General features: G+C 41.5%; 1 protein-coding gene across 2 annotated transcripts; it reads right to left on the reverse strand.

The window, feature by feature from the left end:
• Nucleotides 1–395: 395 nt before the first annotated feature.
• Nucleotides 396–14,554, reverse strand: pter (phosphotriesterase related). 2 transcript variants are annotated; one of them, XM_020462793.2, is made up of 6 exons: nucleotides 14,410–14,554; nucleotides 11,049–11,281; nucleotides 6,461–6,692; nucleotides 6,009–6,274; nucleotides 4,626–4,766; nucleotides 396–1,763 (listed from the first exon to the last, which is right to left on the reverse strand). In XM_020462793.2, the coding sequence occupies exons 2-6, from the start codon at nucleotides 11,246–11,248 to the stop codon at nucleotides 1,553–1,555; spliced, it is 1,050 nt and encodes a 349-aa protein (XP_020318382.1). In that variant the 5' UTR covers nucleotides 11,249–11,281; nucleotides 14,410–14,554; the 3' UTR covers nucleotides 396–1,552. The 2 variants fall into 2 exon arrangements, with proteins under 2 accessions (XP_020318382.1, XP_020318383.1); XM_020462794.2 differs by lacking the exons at nucleotides 11,049–11,281; nucleotides 14,410–14,554 and adding an exon at nucleotides 6,762–6,766.
• Nucleotides 14,555–18,817: the final 4,263 nt, after the last annotated feature.

Genomic DNA, 18,817 nt, shown 5'->3' on the forward strand with positions numbered 1-18,817 from the left:
TAAACAGGAATGGTGTTAATGCTTCATTGCTGTCCATGGCTTTTGACATTGGGTCAACTAATCAATTCATTTCAATTGGTCTTGTAACACATCTCAGTTCATATTAGTCTATAGAATAGGAAATAATACTCAGAGGTGATTAAAACTATACTGTATGAAGTAATGTTTGATGTGTTTCTGTCTGCATCTTACTGCAGTGCTGATCTATTACTAATGCTTTATAAGACTACTGCATTAAGTGTAAAAGAGCTATCATTATCATCATATACAGTCCAATTCAACCTTTTCCTGGAAAATGAATTAAGTGCTACTCCACTAAGATTAATTAGGTCCACAGCCAGTATTTGAAATGGAAACGATACATTATATGGAAGAAAAACATGCCACTAGAGAAAATAAATCAAAACCAATTTTAATGACTTTGGTACATTATTATCATGTAAAACACAGTTCAAATTTTAGCAGAGCATTAAAAATGGTAAGAAAATATTCCTGGGTCACATTTTCCTCTGAATGGCAGACTACCATGATGTTCGATTTGGTGATGTATCAGGGGGGGGGGGAATATACTCCTACTCCCTAACTTTTTAAATCCTATCACACACTGTCCTAAAGTGACACACTGGTTATGTATTGTCTGCTGTGATGTCAATGCTCATGTGGTGAAGTCCCTCTGTGATGCCACCTGTTCTCAGAAGGGAAGACCATGTCCTTCAGGATGACCTACCAGCCCCCTCCCATAGGAACCCATTGGGTGACATCACAATCTACCAGCCAACCAGATCCCCTCCTATAGCCACCCAGTCACAGTGTGACATCGGGAAAACACATCTAACAAGCATACTAATAAAGAAAACTTTTGGTACCCCAATATCTTTTAGCAATAAAAAACATTATAATCTAAAACGGGAACAATGTCACTACTTTTCACAAAGAATCTTTGTTAAATGTCATTACTACAAACCTAGCTCCTATGGCTTTCACTAAAACTAGTCAGAGCGGAAAGCACCATATTTATGAGTAGAGCACCAAGTGCAGACGATGTGCAGTCCATGTCCTTGAGTTTGTTTGGGGCAGAAACTGTCGCTTTGTCTTGTTAAATGACATTTGGTTTCTGTGTATATTTGCACCACATTTAGATTTAGTCTACGACTTATTTTCTAGCTGGATGGTTTAATTTATTTGCTTACAGTATTAATAATTAATTACAAACATGAATTGAAGCTTTGATTCAGTCATGGCAAGTAATTGTGTGACAAATATATTTGATTTAACGTTACTCCTCACTCAGCTATGAGAATGTTTTTAGTGTTCAATCCAAGTTTTTTTTCTCCCTTGTTTACCTCTCAATAGAACACTTTGATTCAGTAAATCACAGACAAGTAGCAAGAATAAAAAATGGCAACTTCTGACATCAATTGCATTTGGTAATTTGAAAGTAAAAAAACATTTCTAAACACTTTTTTTTTTTTACTGTGAATTCAGTAGCTGTTGAAAAGGATAAAGGCCTATGGAGCAGCCTTTATCTTCTGGGTGATCTGATTCGGATCCTTCATTTGAATGTGAGCCAGCGTTTGGGGTTGTCTATGAGGATCTTGTCCACCTGGGTCTGGTTGATGCCTCTCCTCAGCATCTTGGGCACGATGTTCTTCAGTATGTGTGAGTAGCCGTGCCCTCCGTACTTGGTGAGACGGTTCTTGGTGTGGATGTCGTGGGCAATGACAATGTTGTCCTCATATCCCTCCTGGACCAGGAACGCCAAGCTAGAGAGAGGGTGGGAGACACAGGCACAAACACACACACACACACATCTAATGGCGCTGGAGTTGATGGCTGCCGTTTTACGGGCTCCTAACCAACTGTGTTATTTTATGATTTTTTTTGCATAGTTTGTAACTTATTTTGCATATAACGTTGCTGCTACTGTCTCTTATGACCGAAAATAACTTTTGGACATCAGAACATCGATTACTCACCTCGAACTTTACAAAGATGTTTTTCTATAATGAGTCTGACATGAAAGATATACTGCTTTCTCAGGAACGGGCCCAAATCACTGTCATTTGAGTGAAGAAAAGACGGAGAAAAAGGGGGGCGAAGGTCGGGCTGCCGTCTGAGAATTCGTAGGCGAGTGAGTAAACATCCACTGCCATCCGTTCTATTGGACAATGTGCAATCATTGGAAAACAAAATGGATGAAATACGATCAAGACTATCCTACCAACGGGACATTAAAAACTGTAATATCTTATGTTTAATCGAGTCGTGGCTGAACGGCGACACGGATAATATAGAGCTGGCGGGATTTTCCCTGCATCGGCAGGACAGAAAAGCTGCGTCTGGTAAGACGAGGGGCAGGGGTGTGTGTCATATTTTGTCAATAACATCTGGTGGGTGATGTCTAATATTAAAGATGTTTCGAGGTATAACTCGCCTGAGGTAGAGTACCTCATGATAAGCTGTGGACCACACTATCTACCAACAGAGTTCTCATTTATATTATTCACAGCCTTCTATTTACCACCACAAACCGATGCTGGCACTAAGAGAGCATGTGCAACCAGAGAAAAAAACAACAACTCTGGACCACCTTTACTCCACACAGAGACGCATACAAAGCTCTCCCCGGCCCTCCATCTGGTAAAGTGACCATAATTCTATCCTCCTGATTCCTTCTTACAAGTAAAAACTAAAGCAGGAAGTACCAGTGACTTGATCAATATGGAAGTGGTCAGATGACACGGATGCTACACTACAGGACTGTTCTGGTAGCACAGACTGGAAAATGTTCCGGGATTAATCCAATGGCATTGAGGAGTATACCATCAATAAGTGCATCGACGACATCGTCCCCACAGTGACCGTACGTACAAATCCCAACCAGAAGCCATGGATTACAGGCAACATCTGCATCGAGCTAAATGCTAGAGCTGCCACTTTCAAGGAGTGGGACACTAATCCGGACGCTTACAAGAGCTATGCCCTCAAACAGGCAAAACGTCAACGCAGGATTAAAATTGAATCCTACTATACCGGCTCTGACGCTCGTAGGATGTGACAGGACTTGTAAACTATTACAGACTACAAAAGGGAAACCCAGCCGCGAGCTGACCAGTAGCACTCATGTCGGTAGCCATGAAGTGCTTTGAAATGACTCACATCAATAGCATCATCCCAGATACCCTAGACCCACTCCAATTCGCATACCGCCCCAACAAATCCACAGATGACGCAACCTCAATCGCACTCCACACTGTTCTTTGCCATCTGGACAAAAGGAACACCTATGTGAGAATGCTGTTAATTGACTACAGCTCAGTGTTCAACACCATAGTGCCCACAAAGCTCATCACTAAGCTAAGGACCCTGGGACTAAACACCTCCCTCTGCAACTGGATCCTGGACTTCCTGACTGGCCACCCCCAGGTAGTAAGAGTAGGCAACAACACATCTGCCACGCTCATCCTCAACACTGGGGCACCTCAGGGGTGAGTGCTTAGTCTCATCCTGTACTCCCTGTTCACCCACGACCGCGTGGCCAAACACAACTCCAACGCCATCATTAAGTTTGCAGATGACACAACAGTGGTAGGCCTGATTACCGACAATGATGAGAGGAGGTCAGAGACCTGGCCGTGTGGTGCCAGGACAACAGTAGTGTAGTGTAGCGGGTTGAGAGTTTCAAGTTCCTTGGTGTTCACATCACCATAGAATTATCATGGTCCAAACACACCAAGACAGTCGTGAAGAGGGCACGACAACACCTTTTCCCCCTCAGGAGACTGAAAAGATTTGGCAATGTTCCCCAGATCCGCAAAAATGTCTACAGCTGCACCATTGAGAGCATCCTGACCGGTTGCATCACCGCCTGGTATGGCAACTGCTCGGCATCTGATCGTAAGGCACTACAGAGGGTAGTGCGAACGGCCCAGTACATCACTGGGGCCAAGCTTCCTGCCATACAGGACCTATTTACTAGGCGGTGTCAGAGGAAAGTAAAATAAATTGTCAAAGACTCCAGTCACCCAAGTCAGACTGTTCTCTCTGCTACTACACGGCAAGCAGTACTGGAGCGCCAAGTCTAGGTCCAGCTTCTACCCCCATGCCATAAGAGTGATGAACAATTAATCAAATGGCATCCCTGACTACTTAGATTGCTGACCCCCCCCCCCAGTTTGTTTTTACACTGCTGCTTCTCTCTGTTTACTATCTATGCATAGTCACTTGACCTCTACCTACATGTACAAATTACCTCGACTAACCTGTACCCCGGAAAATTGACTCGGTACCCTGTGTATATGGCCGGGTTATTGTTATTTTACTGTGTTACTTTTAATAATTTTTTAAACTTTAGTTTATTTGGTAAATATTGTCTTAACTCTTTGTTGAACTGCATTGTTGGTTAAGGGCTTGTAAGTAAGCATTTCACGGTAAGGTCTGCACCTGTTCGGCGCATGTGACAAATAAAGTTTAATTTGATGCACGCACACACATCAAAAGAGATCCATGGGCGTATTTGAACTTTTTAGGTTTAGTAAAGTATCGTGAAGTAGATACAGACAACCAAATTGACCTAGTTTAGCTGCAGTTGTCTAGTAGGTAGTTCGGTAGCAAAGAGCACTCACGCCTTGACTCTCTGGCTGTCACTGGGCATGTCCACCTCCAGGTTATAGGCATAGTTCAGCATCTCTGTTCCAAACAGGTCGTATTCCAGGTAACTCCCCATCTTTGCAAACTCCAGCAGCTCTCCATTGTCAAATATGGTCCTGTGTTAGGAAAACAAACCATGAATAATTTAGTCACTCATCACTGAAGCGATCTTTGAGGCATCAGCAGATTAAAATTCTCCACAATACGCCTTAACACATTCCTGAACAATTACAGTGTATTCCCGAAAGTATTCAGACCCCTTTACCTTTTCCACATTTTGTTACAGCCTTACTCTAAAATAGATTTTTTTTTATTTTTTTAAATCTAATCTACACACAATACCCCAAAATGACAAAGCGAAAACAGGTTTAGAAATGTTCACAAATGTATTAAAAAATAGAAACAGAAATACCTTAGAATTATTCAGACCCTTTGCTATGAGACTTGAAATTTAAATCGGGTGCATCTTGTTTCCATTGATCATCCTTGAGATGTTTCTACAACTTCATTAGTGTCCACCTGTGGTAAATTAAATTGATTGGAGATCCCACAGTTGACAGTGCATGTCAGAGCAAAAACCAAGCCGTGAGATCCAAGGAATTGTCCATAGAGCTCAGAGACAGGATTGTGTCGAGGCACAGGTTTGGGGAAGGGTACCAAAACATTTCTGTAGCATTGAAGCTCCCCAAGAATTCAGTGCCTCCATCATTCTTAAATGGAATAAGTTTGGAACCACCAAGACTCTCCCTAGAGCTAGCCTCCCAGCCAAACTGAGCAATCGGGGGAGAAGGGCCTTGGTCAGGAAGGTGACCAAGAACCCAATGGTCACTGTGACAGAGCTCCCGAGTTCCTCTGTGGAGATGGGAGAACCTTCCAAAAGGACACTCCACCAATCAGGCCTTTATGGTAGAGTGGCCAGAGGGAAGTCACACCCTAAGCACACAGCCAAGACAACGCAGGAGTGGCTTCGGGACAACAGCTTGAGAGGATCTGCAGAGAAGAATGGGAGAAACTCTCCAAATACAGGTGTGCCAAGCTTGTAGCGTCATAACCAAGAAGGTTCGAGGCTGTAATCGCTGTCAAAGGTGCTTCAACAAAGAACTGAGTAAAGAACCTCAATACTTATGAAAATGTTGTACTTTTGTGTTGTTGCTTTTAATGTAACAAAATGTGGAAAAAGTCAATAGGTCTGAATACTTTCCGAATGCACTGTAGAATCTTGCTTTATAAGTATAATTGTTCATACTGTATTATAAACCCATGTAGGCCTAGGACATTTTCCTGACTATGTGACTGACCAGGAAAAAAAGTCCTGCCACCCCTCCATTCCACTCTGGGCCCTGAATGAAAGCTCTCACCTATCCAGGTGTGACATAACAGTCTTGCTGATGTCACCTCCAGCTTCTTGCAGGAGACGCACTATCTCAGCCGGTGCACCAGGGTTCCGTCCTGGATGGATGATGACTGGGCAGCCCAGCTCGGTCTGAGCGTGTGCAGTGGCCTGCAGCACTTTCTTCTCACTGTCCGTGATTGGCCAGCTGCAGCCGATCTCTCCAATCACACCGCAGCGGATCTCGGTCCCATCCGCCCCGTGGAGAACCTCACTGATGATGATGTCTGTGAGCTGGAGAGAGAAGTCGAGTGTTAGTCAGGGGAAGTAGTGGCAGACAATGGACACAAACTGGCCATAGCTCCCTCAGGTGGGAGACAGCTGACCAAAGCCACTTGGATACATTTGACCAAGAGGGGGCTTCTACAAATGGGCCAGTATACATTCACACAGACACAAACTACCATAAACCTCCCCCACCTTCTCCACGGTCATCTTCCTGGTGGCCTCAGAGTGGGTGGCGTCCACATAGTACCCCGCCCCTCCTATGATGTGGACGCCCGTATCCTTGGCCAGCTGTTTGAGGCAGGGCAGATCCCGGGCGATACCCTGGGTAGTGTTTTCTACGATGGTACCCCCTCCTGCCTTTCGGTACTCATGCAGCTCTTCCCGCACAGCATTGGTCTCCTGCAGCAGCAGCAGGTTTTCATGGCTGAAGAAGATTGTTACAGGGACACAGAGATTTGTCTATTGGCTTCAGCCTGAACACGTTCTAGACTACCTGCTGTATGGTTCTAGAAATCTGCCTGCTTTACGGGCTATATAGACTATTTGCTGTTAGGGTGCTAGACCACACTGAGCGTACAAAACATTAAAAAACACCTGCTCCATGACAGACTGACCAGGTGAATCCAGGTAAAAGCTCTGATCCCTTATCTATGTCACTTGTTAAATCCACTTCAATCAGTGTAGATGAAGGGGAGGAGAAAGGTTCAAGAAGGATTTTTAAACCCTGAGACATGGATTGTGTATGTGTGCCATTCAGAGGGTGAATGGACAAGAGAAAAGACTTAAGTACCCTTGAACAGGTATGATAGTAAGTGCCAAGCGCACCGGTTTGTGTCAAGAACTGCAATGCTGCCCGGTTTTTCACGCTCAACAGTTTCCTGTGTATATCAAATCAAATTTTATTGGTCACATACACATGGTTAGCAGATGTTATTGCTAGTGTAGCGAAATGCTTGTGCTTGTAGTTCCGACCGTGCCGCAATATCTAACAAGTAATATCTAACAATTCCACAACCAATACCTAATACACACAAATCTAAGTAAAGGAATGGAATAAGAATATATATGCACTACTGTTCAAAAGTTTGGGGTCACTTAGAAATGTCCTTGTTTTTAAAATAACATCAAATTGATCAGAAATATAGTGTAGACATTGTTAATGTTGTAAATGACTATTGTAGCTGGAAACCCACAAAACACCAGTTTCAACGTCAACAATGAAGAGGCGACTCTAGGATGCTGGCCTTCTAGGCAGAGTTGCAAAGAAAAAGCCATATCTCAGACAGGCCAATAAAAAGAAAAGATTAAGATGGGCAAAAGAACACAGACACTGGACAGAGGAACTCTGCCGAGAAGGCCAACATCCTGGAGTCGCCTCTTCACTGTTGATGTTGAGACAGGTGTTTTGCTGGTAATATTTAATGAAGCTGCCAGTTGAGGACTTGTGAGGCATCTGCTTCTCAAACTAGAAACGCTTATGTACTTGTCCTCATGCTCGGTTGTGCACGGGGCATCCCACTCCTCTCTCTATTCTGATTAGAGCCAGTTTGCGCTGTTCTGTGAAGGAAGTAGTACACAGCGTTGTACAAGATCTTCAGTTTCTTGGCAATTTCTCGCATGGAATAGCCTTCATTTATCAGAACAAAAATAGACTGACAAGTTTCAGAAGAAAGTTATTTGTTTCTGCTATTTTGAGCCTGTAATGGAACCCACAAACGCTGATGCTCCAGATACTCAACTAGTCTAAAGAAGGCCAGTTTTATTGCTTCTTTAATCACGACAACAGTTTTCAGCTGTGTTAACATAATTGCAAAAACTTGGATTAGCTAGGAGTAATGGTTGCTGATAATGGGCCTCTAAGACGCCTATGTAAATATTCCATTAAAAGTCAGCCATTTCCAGCTACAATAGTCATTTACAACATTAACAATGTCTACACTGTATTTCTGATCAAGTTGATGTTCTTTTAAAATGAACAAAATTAGCTTTTCTTTCAAAAACAAGGACATTTCTAAGTGACCCCAAACTTTTGAACGGTAGTGTATTTCCTCCTTATATTGTATCTGTGTGTCGCTTCTTTGGCCTGGGCTATTGTTTTTTAAATTTTTAATTCAAGACCAGATTGATCTCATTTTGGTCATTTGTGTGGTATTATAAAAGCTGGGCACTATGGTGTTGAACACTGAGCTGTAGTCAATTAACAGCATTCTCAAATAGGTGTTCCTTTTGTCCAGGTGAGAAAGGGAAGTGTGGAACGCGATTGAGATTGCGTCATCTGTGGATCTGTTGGGGCGGTATGCAAATTGGAGTGGGTCTAGGGTGTCCGGGAGGATGCTGTTGATGTGAGCCATGACCAGCCTTTCAAAGCAATTCATGACTACCGACGTGATTGCCACGGGGCGGTAATCATTTAGGCAGGTTACCGTCGCTTGGGCACAGGAACTATGGTGGTCTGCTTGAAACAGGTAGATATTACAGAGGTTGAAAATGTCAGTGAAAACATGACAGTTGGTCCGTGCATGCTTTGAGTACACATCCTAATTATACGTCTGGCCCAGCGGCTTTGTGAATGTTGACCTGTTTAAAGGTTTTGTTCACGTCGGCTACCAAGAGCGTTATCACACATTTATGCAGAACAGCTGGTGCTCTCATGCATGCTTCAGTGTTGCTTGCCTCGAAGCGAGCATAAAATGGCATTTAGCTCATCTGGTAGGCTCGCATCACTGGGCAGCTCGCGTCTGGGTTTCCCTTTGCAGTCCGTAATAGTTTTCAAGCCCTGCCACATCCGACGAGCGTCAGAGCCGGTATAGTAGGATTCAATCTTAATCCTGTATTGACGCTTTGCTTGTTTGATGGTTCGTCGGAGGGCATAGCGGGATTTCTTAAATGCGTTTAGTATCCAGCTCCTTGAAAGTGGCAGCTCTAGCATTTAGCTCGATGCGGATGTTGCCTGTAATCCATGGCTTCTGGTTGGGACATGTATGTACAATCACTGTGGGGACTACGTCATAGATGCACTTATTGATGAAGCCGATGACTGAGGTGGTGTATTCCTCAATGACATTGGATGAATCCCAGAACATATTCCAGTCTGTGCTACCAAAACAGTCCTGTAGCGTAACATCCGCGTAATCATATACGTTTTTCCTTGTAAACTGGAATCAGGAGGATATAATTATGGTCAGATTTGCCAAATGGAGGGCAGGGGAGAGCTGTGTATGCATCTCTGTGTGTGGAGTAAAGTAGGTCTAGGATTTATTTTTCCCGGTTGCACGTGATATGCTGGTAAAAATGTGGTAAAACTGATTTAAGTTCGCCTGCATTAAAGTTCGCGGCCACTAGGAGCGCCACTTCTGGGTGAGCATTTTCTTCTTTGCTTGTGGCCTTATAGAGTTGGTTGAGAGCGGTCTTAGCGCCAGCTTTGTTTTGTGATGGTAAATAGACGGCTACGAATAATACAGATGAGAACTCTCTTAGTAGATAATGTGGTCTGCAGCTTATCATAAGGTACTCTACCTCAGGTGAGCAATACCTCGAGACTTCTTTAATACTAGACATTGCGCACCAGCTGTTATTGACAAAAAGACACACACCCCCACCCCTCGTCTTACCTGAGGTAGCGTCTATGTTCTGCCAGTGCATGGAAAATCCTGCTAGCTCTATGTTGTCCCTATCTTCGTTCAGCCACGTCTTGGTGAAACATAAGATGTTACAGTTTTTTATGTCCCGTTGGGTAGGATAATCTTAATAGTAGGTCATCAATTTCATTTTCTAATGATTGCACGTTAGCAAGAAGAATGGAAGGCATTCGGAGTTTACTCGCTCGCCTTTGGATTCTCAGAAGGATCCCTGATCTGCGTCCCCTCTTCACGCAAAAGTCGTGGATCTGGGCCTGTGCCAGTGAAAGCAGGATATCCTTCTCGTCGGACTTGTTAAAGGAAATAAGTTTCTTCCAGTCCGCGGTGAGTAATCTCTTTTCTGATGACCAGAAGTTATTTTCGGTCGTAAGAGACAGTAGCAGCAACATTATGTACACAAATAAGTAAAAAAACATAATTACACAAAACACAAAAAAATGTATTATAACAATTGGTTGGGAGAATGTAAAACGTCAGCCATGTTCTTCGGCACCATCTTTCACAAATCATGAATAATGAGTGAGATGTCGTTCAGAGGCTACAACAAAACATGCTAACCTCTCACCATTATCAATAACAGGCAAGGTTAGCATTTTGAGGGGTGGTATAATCTTTGTGCCTCTGTAACCTTCTCACTCATCATTATTCACTCATCATTCATGACTATCCATAATCATGGTAGCATCCACATGAATGTAGAAGTATTCAGAAACATCTCTCCTTACTTACAATAGAAGTGACTCCCAAATGGCAGAAGTCATTATTCATCATTCAGTTCATATTGGGCAAAACATAATCCAAAACACAACCATAACAAACCGCAAATGCATCCAACAAGTTTGTAGATGTAGTCATTGTGTGCAAGGAATATGGGACCAAATACTAAACTTTTGACTACATTTTTAAACTAAGTAAATTTGTCCAAATAATGATGACTTCTTCAAATGGTGAGAGTAGAAATTAAAGGACTTTATGCATCTAAACAATAAAACAGATATGTATGAAAATACCCTCAAATAAAAGCTGACATTATGTACTTTCGCCTAATATAAAACATTCTATCTCAAATCTAAAATGCTGGAGTATAGACTCAAATTAAATACAAATGTGCACTGTCGAAATACATATGGAGGGGAGTTTACCTGCTGTAAGGGTTCTGCTTCAGCCAGAATAGATTCTTCATCTGGATGGGGGCCTGGGAAACAGTCTCGTCCCCCGGGGCCGGAGAGAAGTAGCAGCACTCGAAGGTCATGGTCAGGTGCTCGTGGGTCATGGTTATACCCAGCTGGTCGGGTTCTATTGGACCCAACACCGTCTGGACCTTACCGCTCAGTGCTGACATGGTGAAATGGTTGGGTCTCTGGGGGTTTTAATCCTGCAGAATAGAATATTTTATCATTACTACATTACACATAACTTATTAGTTATGAGATATTCCAGTACTGGAAAAACATTCCTTAGTAAAAAAGATGGTAGTCAGAGTGCAGTATAACTGCATTATGCTGCAAATACTGCATCCAGAATAACCGTTTTTTTTTACTGCAGTAATTTTGCAGAGTAACTGCAGTTATTCTGAAATGACTGTGTCTAAAATACCACAGACGACTGCAGTTACTACACTTCTACACCAGTTTCAAAACGGCAATCTTTTTTTAAAGGGAAAACTATTTGGTTGATGGATAGTTCCATGGATTACTGGATTGATTGAGACCAGCAGCAAAACACAGAGATAGAAAGCAACTGGACACACTTCTTTCACATGAATAGATATGACTAGACCGGTGCCCACTCAAGCAGGGTTGCCATGTTTGTGGTTTTCTGGTAAAATTGGGCTACTTTGAAAACGATGTCGCGGGTGAAAATGTATTGTTCGTGGGTTTCAGGTTTTTGGCCTACTTCTAAATTGCACCGCGGCCGCCACGGCATTTCTCTCTCTTTTAAAAAAAAAATCTATATTTCACTGTGACCTGCTGTTTCTGACTCTCAGGCAGTGAGCAGGCTGTTACTGAGTGAGGACGGGAAGACCCGGAGGGGTGTGTGCGTTAAGGGGATTGGTTGTTAGAGCGGTGCAGTCACTGAGACAGAGCAGTATGCGCGCACATCGTGACAACTTTTTACCAGTTGTTGGTAGGCTATTTAGATTGGCCATTACGGAGACACCTATTTCATATTCCATATTAACGCGCTAAAACTGACATAGCGTCGACAAAGCATTGGAAAACTAGAGCTCTTTAGATAAATTCGTTCAGAGGTGGTTTAAAGTAAACCGCATTCTAATGTCGACTTTTCCTTTGGGAAAGCGAAGGTTTTCACGCATGCTCAGTTCTAGGGTCTGGAGCACTGAGCGAGTGGATATTTGAAATGGTAGTTTACTGAACACCCTAGCGTGAAACTGACATTAAAATGTGTAGAATGATACATTTGCATCTGTTGGCCATCAAATAGGCTATTCGTGTATATGCCATTGTAGGCTACTGTAGCCTACCAATTGATACAATAAACATGCAATTGTAAATGAGAACTTGTTCTCAACTTGCCTACCTGGTTAAATAAAGGTAAAATAAATGTTGAAATTAAGATATCACTGGAGTCAATGCAAATCAATGTGCCACTTGTGTAGCCTACCTGGAGCTGGCAAACATATTTAATAAATAGCCTATGACTTCAGTTTGCTGTTGTAGCCTTGTGTATCTATGCAATTAGTAATGGCCATGTTTAGTTAAATAAATTGGAAGTGATCAATTGTGATCATGGTCACAGCTCTGTTCTTAATGTATCATCCTCCACATTTAATGTCAGTTTCATTGTGGACTTCGGTATGTTGGCCTATAGGCTACCTGCATCTAGCTCAGCAAACCATGGCAAAGTTGAATTGCAATTATAAACCCAGATTTTAGTCAGTAGCCTACCCTATTGAAATGACAAGTACATCTTGCAAATAGGATATTTTTTATTTAACTAGGCAAGTCAGTTAAGAACAAATTCTTATTTACAATGACGGCCTAACAAAAGGCAAAAGGCCTCCTACGGGGACAGGTGATTAAAAATAAATTAAATCAAAATATAGGACAACACACACATCATGACAAGAGAGACAACACAACATTACATAAAACAAGACCTAAGACAACATATCATGGCAGCAACACATGATAACACAGCATTGTAGAAGCACAAAACAGGGTACAAACATTATTGGGCACAGACAACAGCACAAAGGGAAAGAAGGTAGAGACAACACATCACGCAAAGCAGCCACAACTGTAAGTAAGAGTGTCCATGATTGAGTCTTGGAATGAAGAGATTGAGATAAAACTGTCCAGTTTGAGTGTTTGTTGCAGCTTGTTCTAGTCGCTAGCTGCAGCGAACTGAAAAGACGAGCGACCCAGGGATGTGTGTGCTTTGGGGACCTTTAACAGAACGGGTGTTTTATGTGGAGGATGAGGGCTGCAGTAGATATCTCAGTCAGGGGGAGCGAGGCCTAAGAGGGTTTTTATAATGGTTTGTTGTCTTAACATATGGCACATAATAACAGCACCTTTTGACAGAAAATAGCCCAAAATTCATTTTTTGAAGTTCGTCCAAGTGTTTCTTGACCTGAGGTTGAGATCCTCTGTCCAACTTAGATCATTCAAACTCTCCTATCATATTTATCTATAGTTATGCACATGCCCAAACAGGATTTATTAATAATTATAAACTGGGTGGTTTGAGCCCTGAATGCTGATTGGTTGAAAGCCGTGGTATATCAGACCGTGTAGCACGGGAATGACAAAAAAAAAGTCCTAAGAACAACTCTTAGCTGTGGTAAATTGGCCATATACCACACCTCCTTGGGTTCATATTGCTTAATCATAGCAGTCAAAACAAGTTAAATCAACATCCATTGATGGAAAATTACCTGGCAAGTGTAATAAGGGTGATTTATATTATCTTGCGACATTCTTAAATTCGCAATAATTATTATTTTGATGGAAAACCAAATGTTGCTTCTTAGCCTGTCGTTAAATGACGTCAATATGTGTTCTTAATTCGCTCAATAACATTACGGAAAAGGGATTTATTTGATAAATCTGGCAACTCTCTTCCCGTGAAAAAAGCATTGGGCTAGTTTTCACACCTGGCGGGCGGATTTTAGCTAGACCTGGCAAACCTGCACTGAAGAGCCCTTTAGACCTATGGTTGTATACGAGAGGTCAAGTGCCCCCATTTTAACTCACATGACCTGCTAGCTATAGAATAAATATCATTTAATTTTTCCCAGTGTTATTTTCTCACAAAAATAATGCATTCTTGCACCGTTAGTTTTAGATTTTGTATCACACTTGTGATCTCGAATCATTTAACATGCAATCAACTGGATGTAGTAACTGAGCCTAGCAAATACAGCGGGCTGAAGCATGCAACTGCGATTTCTGCAAATGCAACAGCTTTTCATTTCATTAGTGAAAAATATACATTCATTGTTCATGACACTACGATGTAGCAAAAATGATATAAGACCTGGAAATCTTGCTTCGATTCAGTAGTCCAAACGTTTTTCTTAATTTGCAAACAAGAGGAAGACCCAGGAAGCAACAAGTTGTGCGATTAGGCAGTCCTAACTATCGCGAGAATTTGACTGATACAAAGTATGCTACTGTAACCCGCCGGAATGTATCGAGGCCATTGGTGACAATTTAATGGCTGTGTTCGGAGAGAACTGAGAATGGATCGACAACATTGTAGTAATGCCACAATACTAACTAACATAATTGACAGAGTGAAAAGAAGGAAGCCTGTACAGAATAACAAATATTCCAAAACATGCATCCTATTTGCAACAAGGCAAAATAGTAATACGGCAAAAAATGTGTCAAAGCAATTAACTTTTTGTCCAGAATACAAAGTGTTGTGTTTTATTGGATTTGCCCTAAACATATTACTAAGTCCCACGTTCCATATTTTCAAGAATAATGGAGTTTGCATCATGTTATGGGTATGCTTGTAATCGTTAAGGACTGGGGAGTTTTTAGTTTTTCAGGATTTAAAAAAAGGAACAGAATGGAGCTAAGCACAGGAAAACATGGTTCAGTCTGCTTTCCACCAGACACTGGTAGATGAATTCACCTTTAGCAGGACAATAACCTAAAACACTGGAGTTGCTTACCCGAGTGGCCGAATAACAGTTTTGACTTAAAACTACTTGAAAACCTATGGTAAGATCTGAAAATGGTTGTCCAACAATGATCAACAACCAATTTGACAGGGTTTGATGAGTGTCTTAACGAATAATGGGAAAATGTTGCACAATCCAGGTGTGGAAAGCTCTTAAAGACTCACAGCTGTAATAGATACCAAAGCTGCTTCTACAAATAATTGACTCAGGGGTGTGAATACTTATGTAAATTGTATATTTATGTATTTCATTTTAAATACATTTGCAAAAATGTCTAAAAACATGTTTTCAATTTGTCATTATTGGGTATTGTGTGTATAAAAAAAACAACAACAACGATTTAATCCATTTTAAATTCAGACTTTAACACAACAAAATGTGGAATAAGTTGAGGGGTATGTACTTTCTGAAGGCACTGTATAACAAGATTGATTGCAATTTGGACATGTTATCACATCCCCTTTGTTCATCTCTATCTTTCTCTGTCATCCTCTATTCTCTCTAAATTCCATATTTTCTATTTCCTTTGCATAGCTCCCATTCCTTGACCAGGTTCACTGCCGGTGACAGATGGATCAGGTAACCCCAGTGTATCATTTTCACTCAGTGACCGGCCAAGTGGATATAGAACTCATACAGCATGTGAGATCATTGCAGAGAGCCTGATATAGACTACAGTTTGAGTTAGGGCCAATGTATGTGCTCTCTTCGAGCAAGTTTGAGCAGAATCTGTTACATTTTATGTTCTCCAGCAATCAGTTATGAGAAATGAGTTCAGAGTGAAGTAAACCATCTCTGCCAATGGATGAGTGAATGACAGACTACGGCTGTTCTCCATCTGTAAGCAAGAGCATGACCTCTCAACATGTCACGTGGGACAGAAAGAGAGATAGAGAGAGGCTATGACCATTTTTTTTAAACAATGTTTTTCCCTAGTTATTGTCTTTAACTGGGAGAGCTTTTCAGAGCTTTTCCAGCTCAGATCGTATGATCAGAAAAAAACTCAAGTCCCTAAAGATGACTGATGCTTAAAACTAGAGTTCACTGCCCTCAGTGACAGACTTACCATTAAGCAGAAAAGGCAATTGCCTCAGGCCTCACATCATCAAGGGAGCTCGTGAGCTAGGCATAAGAAAAAAATACTAGTAATACATGTAAAAATTATAATTTCTCCACTTGAGGCCCCCCAGCCCCTCCTCCCACGACAAACGACCCGTTGTCACGGGCTGCTTAGCTCATCGCTATCATAACCCTTGGTTCAACAGGTTGGTTCAGCAAGTTGGTTCAGCAGCAGCAAAATCTTCAGGAAGCTTCAAATTTGCAAAGGACATGGGGAGTGAGGGTGGGTTTTCCTGGCCACTGTGCTAAAAAAAAAAAATGAATTCATAGACCTGTTGTCTGAAAACTTCACGAAAATAATTAGCGTGCATCAATGTGACCGGAAGCTGTGCTTTGTTATGATTCTGAACGGTTAGATCCAGTAGCTAGCAGTAATGACCAGAAACTGCCATGCGGGGAATTGTAGGTGGCTCGTTTCAGCTAGTTTTATCTTGTTCTTCATATCATCTCCTGTTTTGAGGTGCTTTGGCTAATGTCATGTCAATGTTAATATGGCAACAAAAAAAATCCCTAGCTAGCCAACCAACAACTGTAACAATGTATTTAAGAGACAACACGTGTTCATTGTGCAAATGTGTTTATGTTTTCAATAAACATTTTGAGACTAAATCTAGTTTACATGTTATCAACAATGTAAGCCAACCTCCTTATCTTTTGCCCCATCGTTGCGCATGTGTCTGTTTTGTTGCTAAACAACCATCCCGTCTATACAGCCGCATAATTATTCATAATAGATCAATCATTTCCACACAGAGTATACATATATTTAATATCAATATCAATATAATCCACATTTTTCTCATAATATTAGAAACAAGTGTCTTTCATCACCCATGGACTGGTTCATAATAATGGACTAATCCACCCTGACAGAGTTCCCATGCATTGTTTCACGCGACATGATGGCAAGCGTGACAATGAAATTAAGCTGCAACAATGAGCTGCTTTAAAAGTGGGGCAGATAAAAGAAAAAGTGGGAAGGATGATTGAATTTTTACAGAAAAAATGTCCTTAGTTAACGCATTTCTTTAGTAAAAAGACAGGTGCTGTTGTGGTGATAATTCCTTCATCGTCCAGACAGCATCAAATACATCGGCTACATATAATAAGACAGAGAGGCCCTGTTTCGCTCGCTCAGATGCTTTCTCCAGGTGAGATACATGTCCTTTTAGCACCTTGCAAATTGATGAAATGTTGGCATGTGCACAGTGCACTGTTCGGATGCTGGAATTATTTTGGATGAACCGTGCAAACTTTTTGAAGTGATTTGTTTGACAATCAGATGAAAACATCATGACAGTTTGTGTTCATGGCACATTAAAAGGCAATACTTTTTTTTACAGTTCAATTCCATCTTTACTATAAAACACATAAAAACATTTGTGCACTGTCATCAGTCACCCTGACTCTGTTGCGCACACACACACACACACACACACACACACACACACACACACACACACACACACACACACACACAGAGGCATGGCATGGGCGGAGTGTGGCAAAGAGATAAGACTGAAGCAAGGCCTGATGTCCACAGAGACCTCTGAGGATACAACTAATTTATTTAGGATGAATATCAGTGGGATAGAGAGTCAAGGGTGGGAGGTGATTTCATGCATGGTTCTGCTGTTCTTTGATAGTGGTCGTTGTCTATTGCCATTTGTTAATCATTGTGAGTTAGGGGTAGGCTGTTGCTACCCACGATGTCTTGGTTTTCACAAACAAAAAGAGGGCAAAAAATATAAACTCATGTTAATGTTTTACTATCACTTTATATAGCATTGGGATTATATTCCTGAATTTATAAATCAGTAAATGAAATCACAAATTGGCAATCAGCAATCAATTACTACTGTTCATAACGTTTTGAAGGCTCTCCTGACATGCTGGAAGGGAGGTTACTGTGTTTACCATTAGATCACAAGGCCCTCTGTGGGTGGAAAAGGAGAGCTGCATGCAAACTGACTATTCAATTATCCAAATGTCAATGAATAGACTGCAAGGATGATCCTAGACAGGATGATATGAATATCACTTTGATTCCCGCATATCTCTCCCCCATTCCCACCCCCATTCCCACCATCCCCACATGTCTTTTCCAGATTAGTACAGCAGCTGCCGGGTTAGTTGTGGATTTTTCTAGAACAAAGGAAGCACTGTAATAGTGGACCAGTCCACTGATCCATCTAAGAGGTTTAAACATCTTATAAAGATAATTATGATAATCAATAGGCATGCTCCGGCCAATGATTAGTGTTGCTGTAGCTGATAAGTGGAGAAACATTACGTTACAGGGTTGCAGTTAATTCCACAAATTCAATTATAATTCAATTCCCTCTCCCTGTACATTCCATTTAATTCAATTCAAATACCTGATCAGGTCTTTGAATTCAGAGATAATTCAATTCCTCTCAATTCAAATGTTAGGTCAATTCCCATCATTCAATTCCCACTTCATTATTATCCCCAACAATTCCACAAATTCCAATTCAATTCCCTTGGGCTTTCAGGTGGATCATGTCACTGGAGTACTAAGCTAACATATGGAATTGTTTTAAGATGATCATACTATGGATCATTTAGCTATTAGGTATAAAAAGAAAACCCCCTAAAATATTTGATAAAATA

Source organism: Oncorhynchus kisutch, linkage group LG27, assembly GCF_002021735.2.
Source record: "Oncorhynchus kisutch isolate 150728-3 linkage group LG27, Okis_V2, whole genome shotgun sequence".
Classification (NCBI taxonomy): Eukaryota; Metazoa; Chordata; class Actinopteri; order Salmoniformes; family Salmonidae; genus Oncorhynchus; species Oncorhynchus kisutch.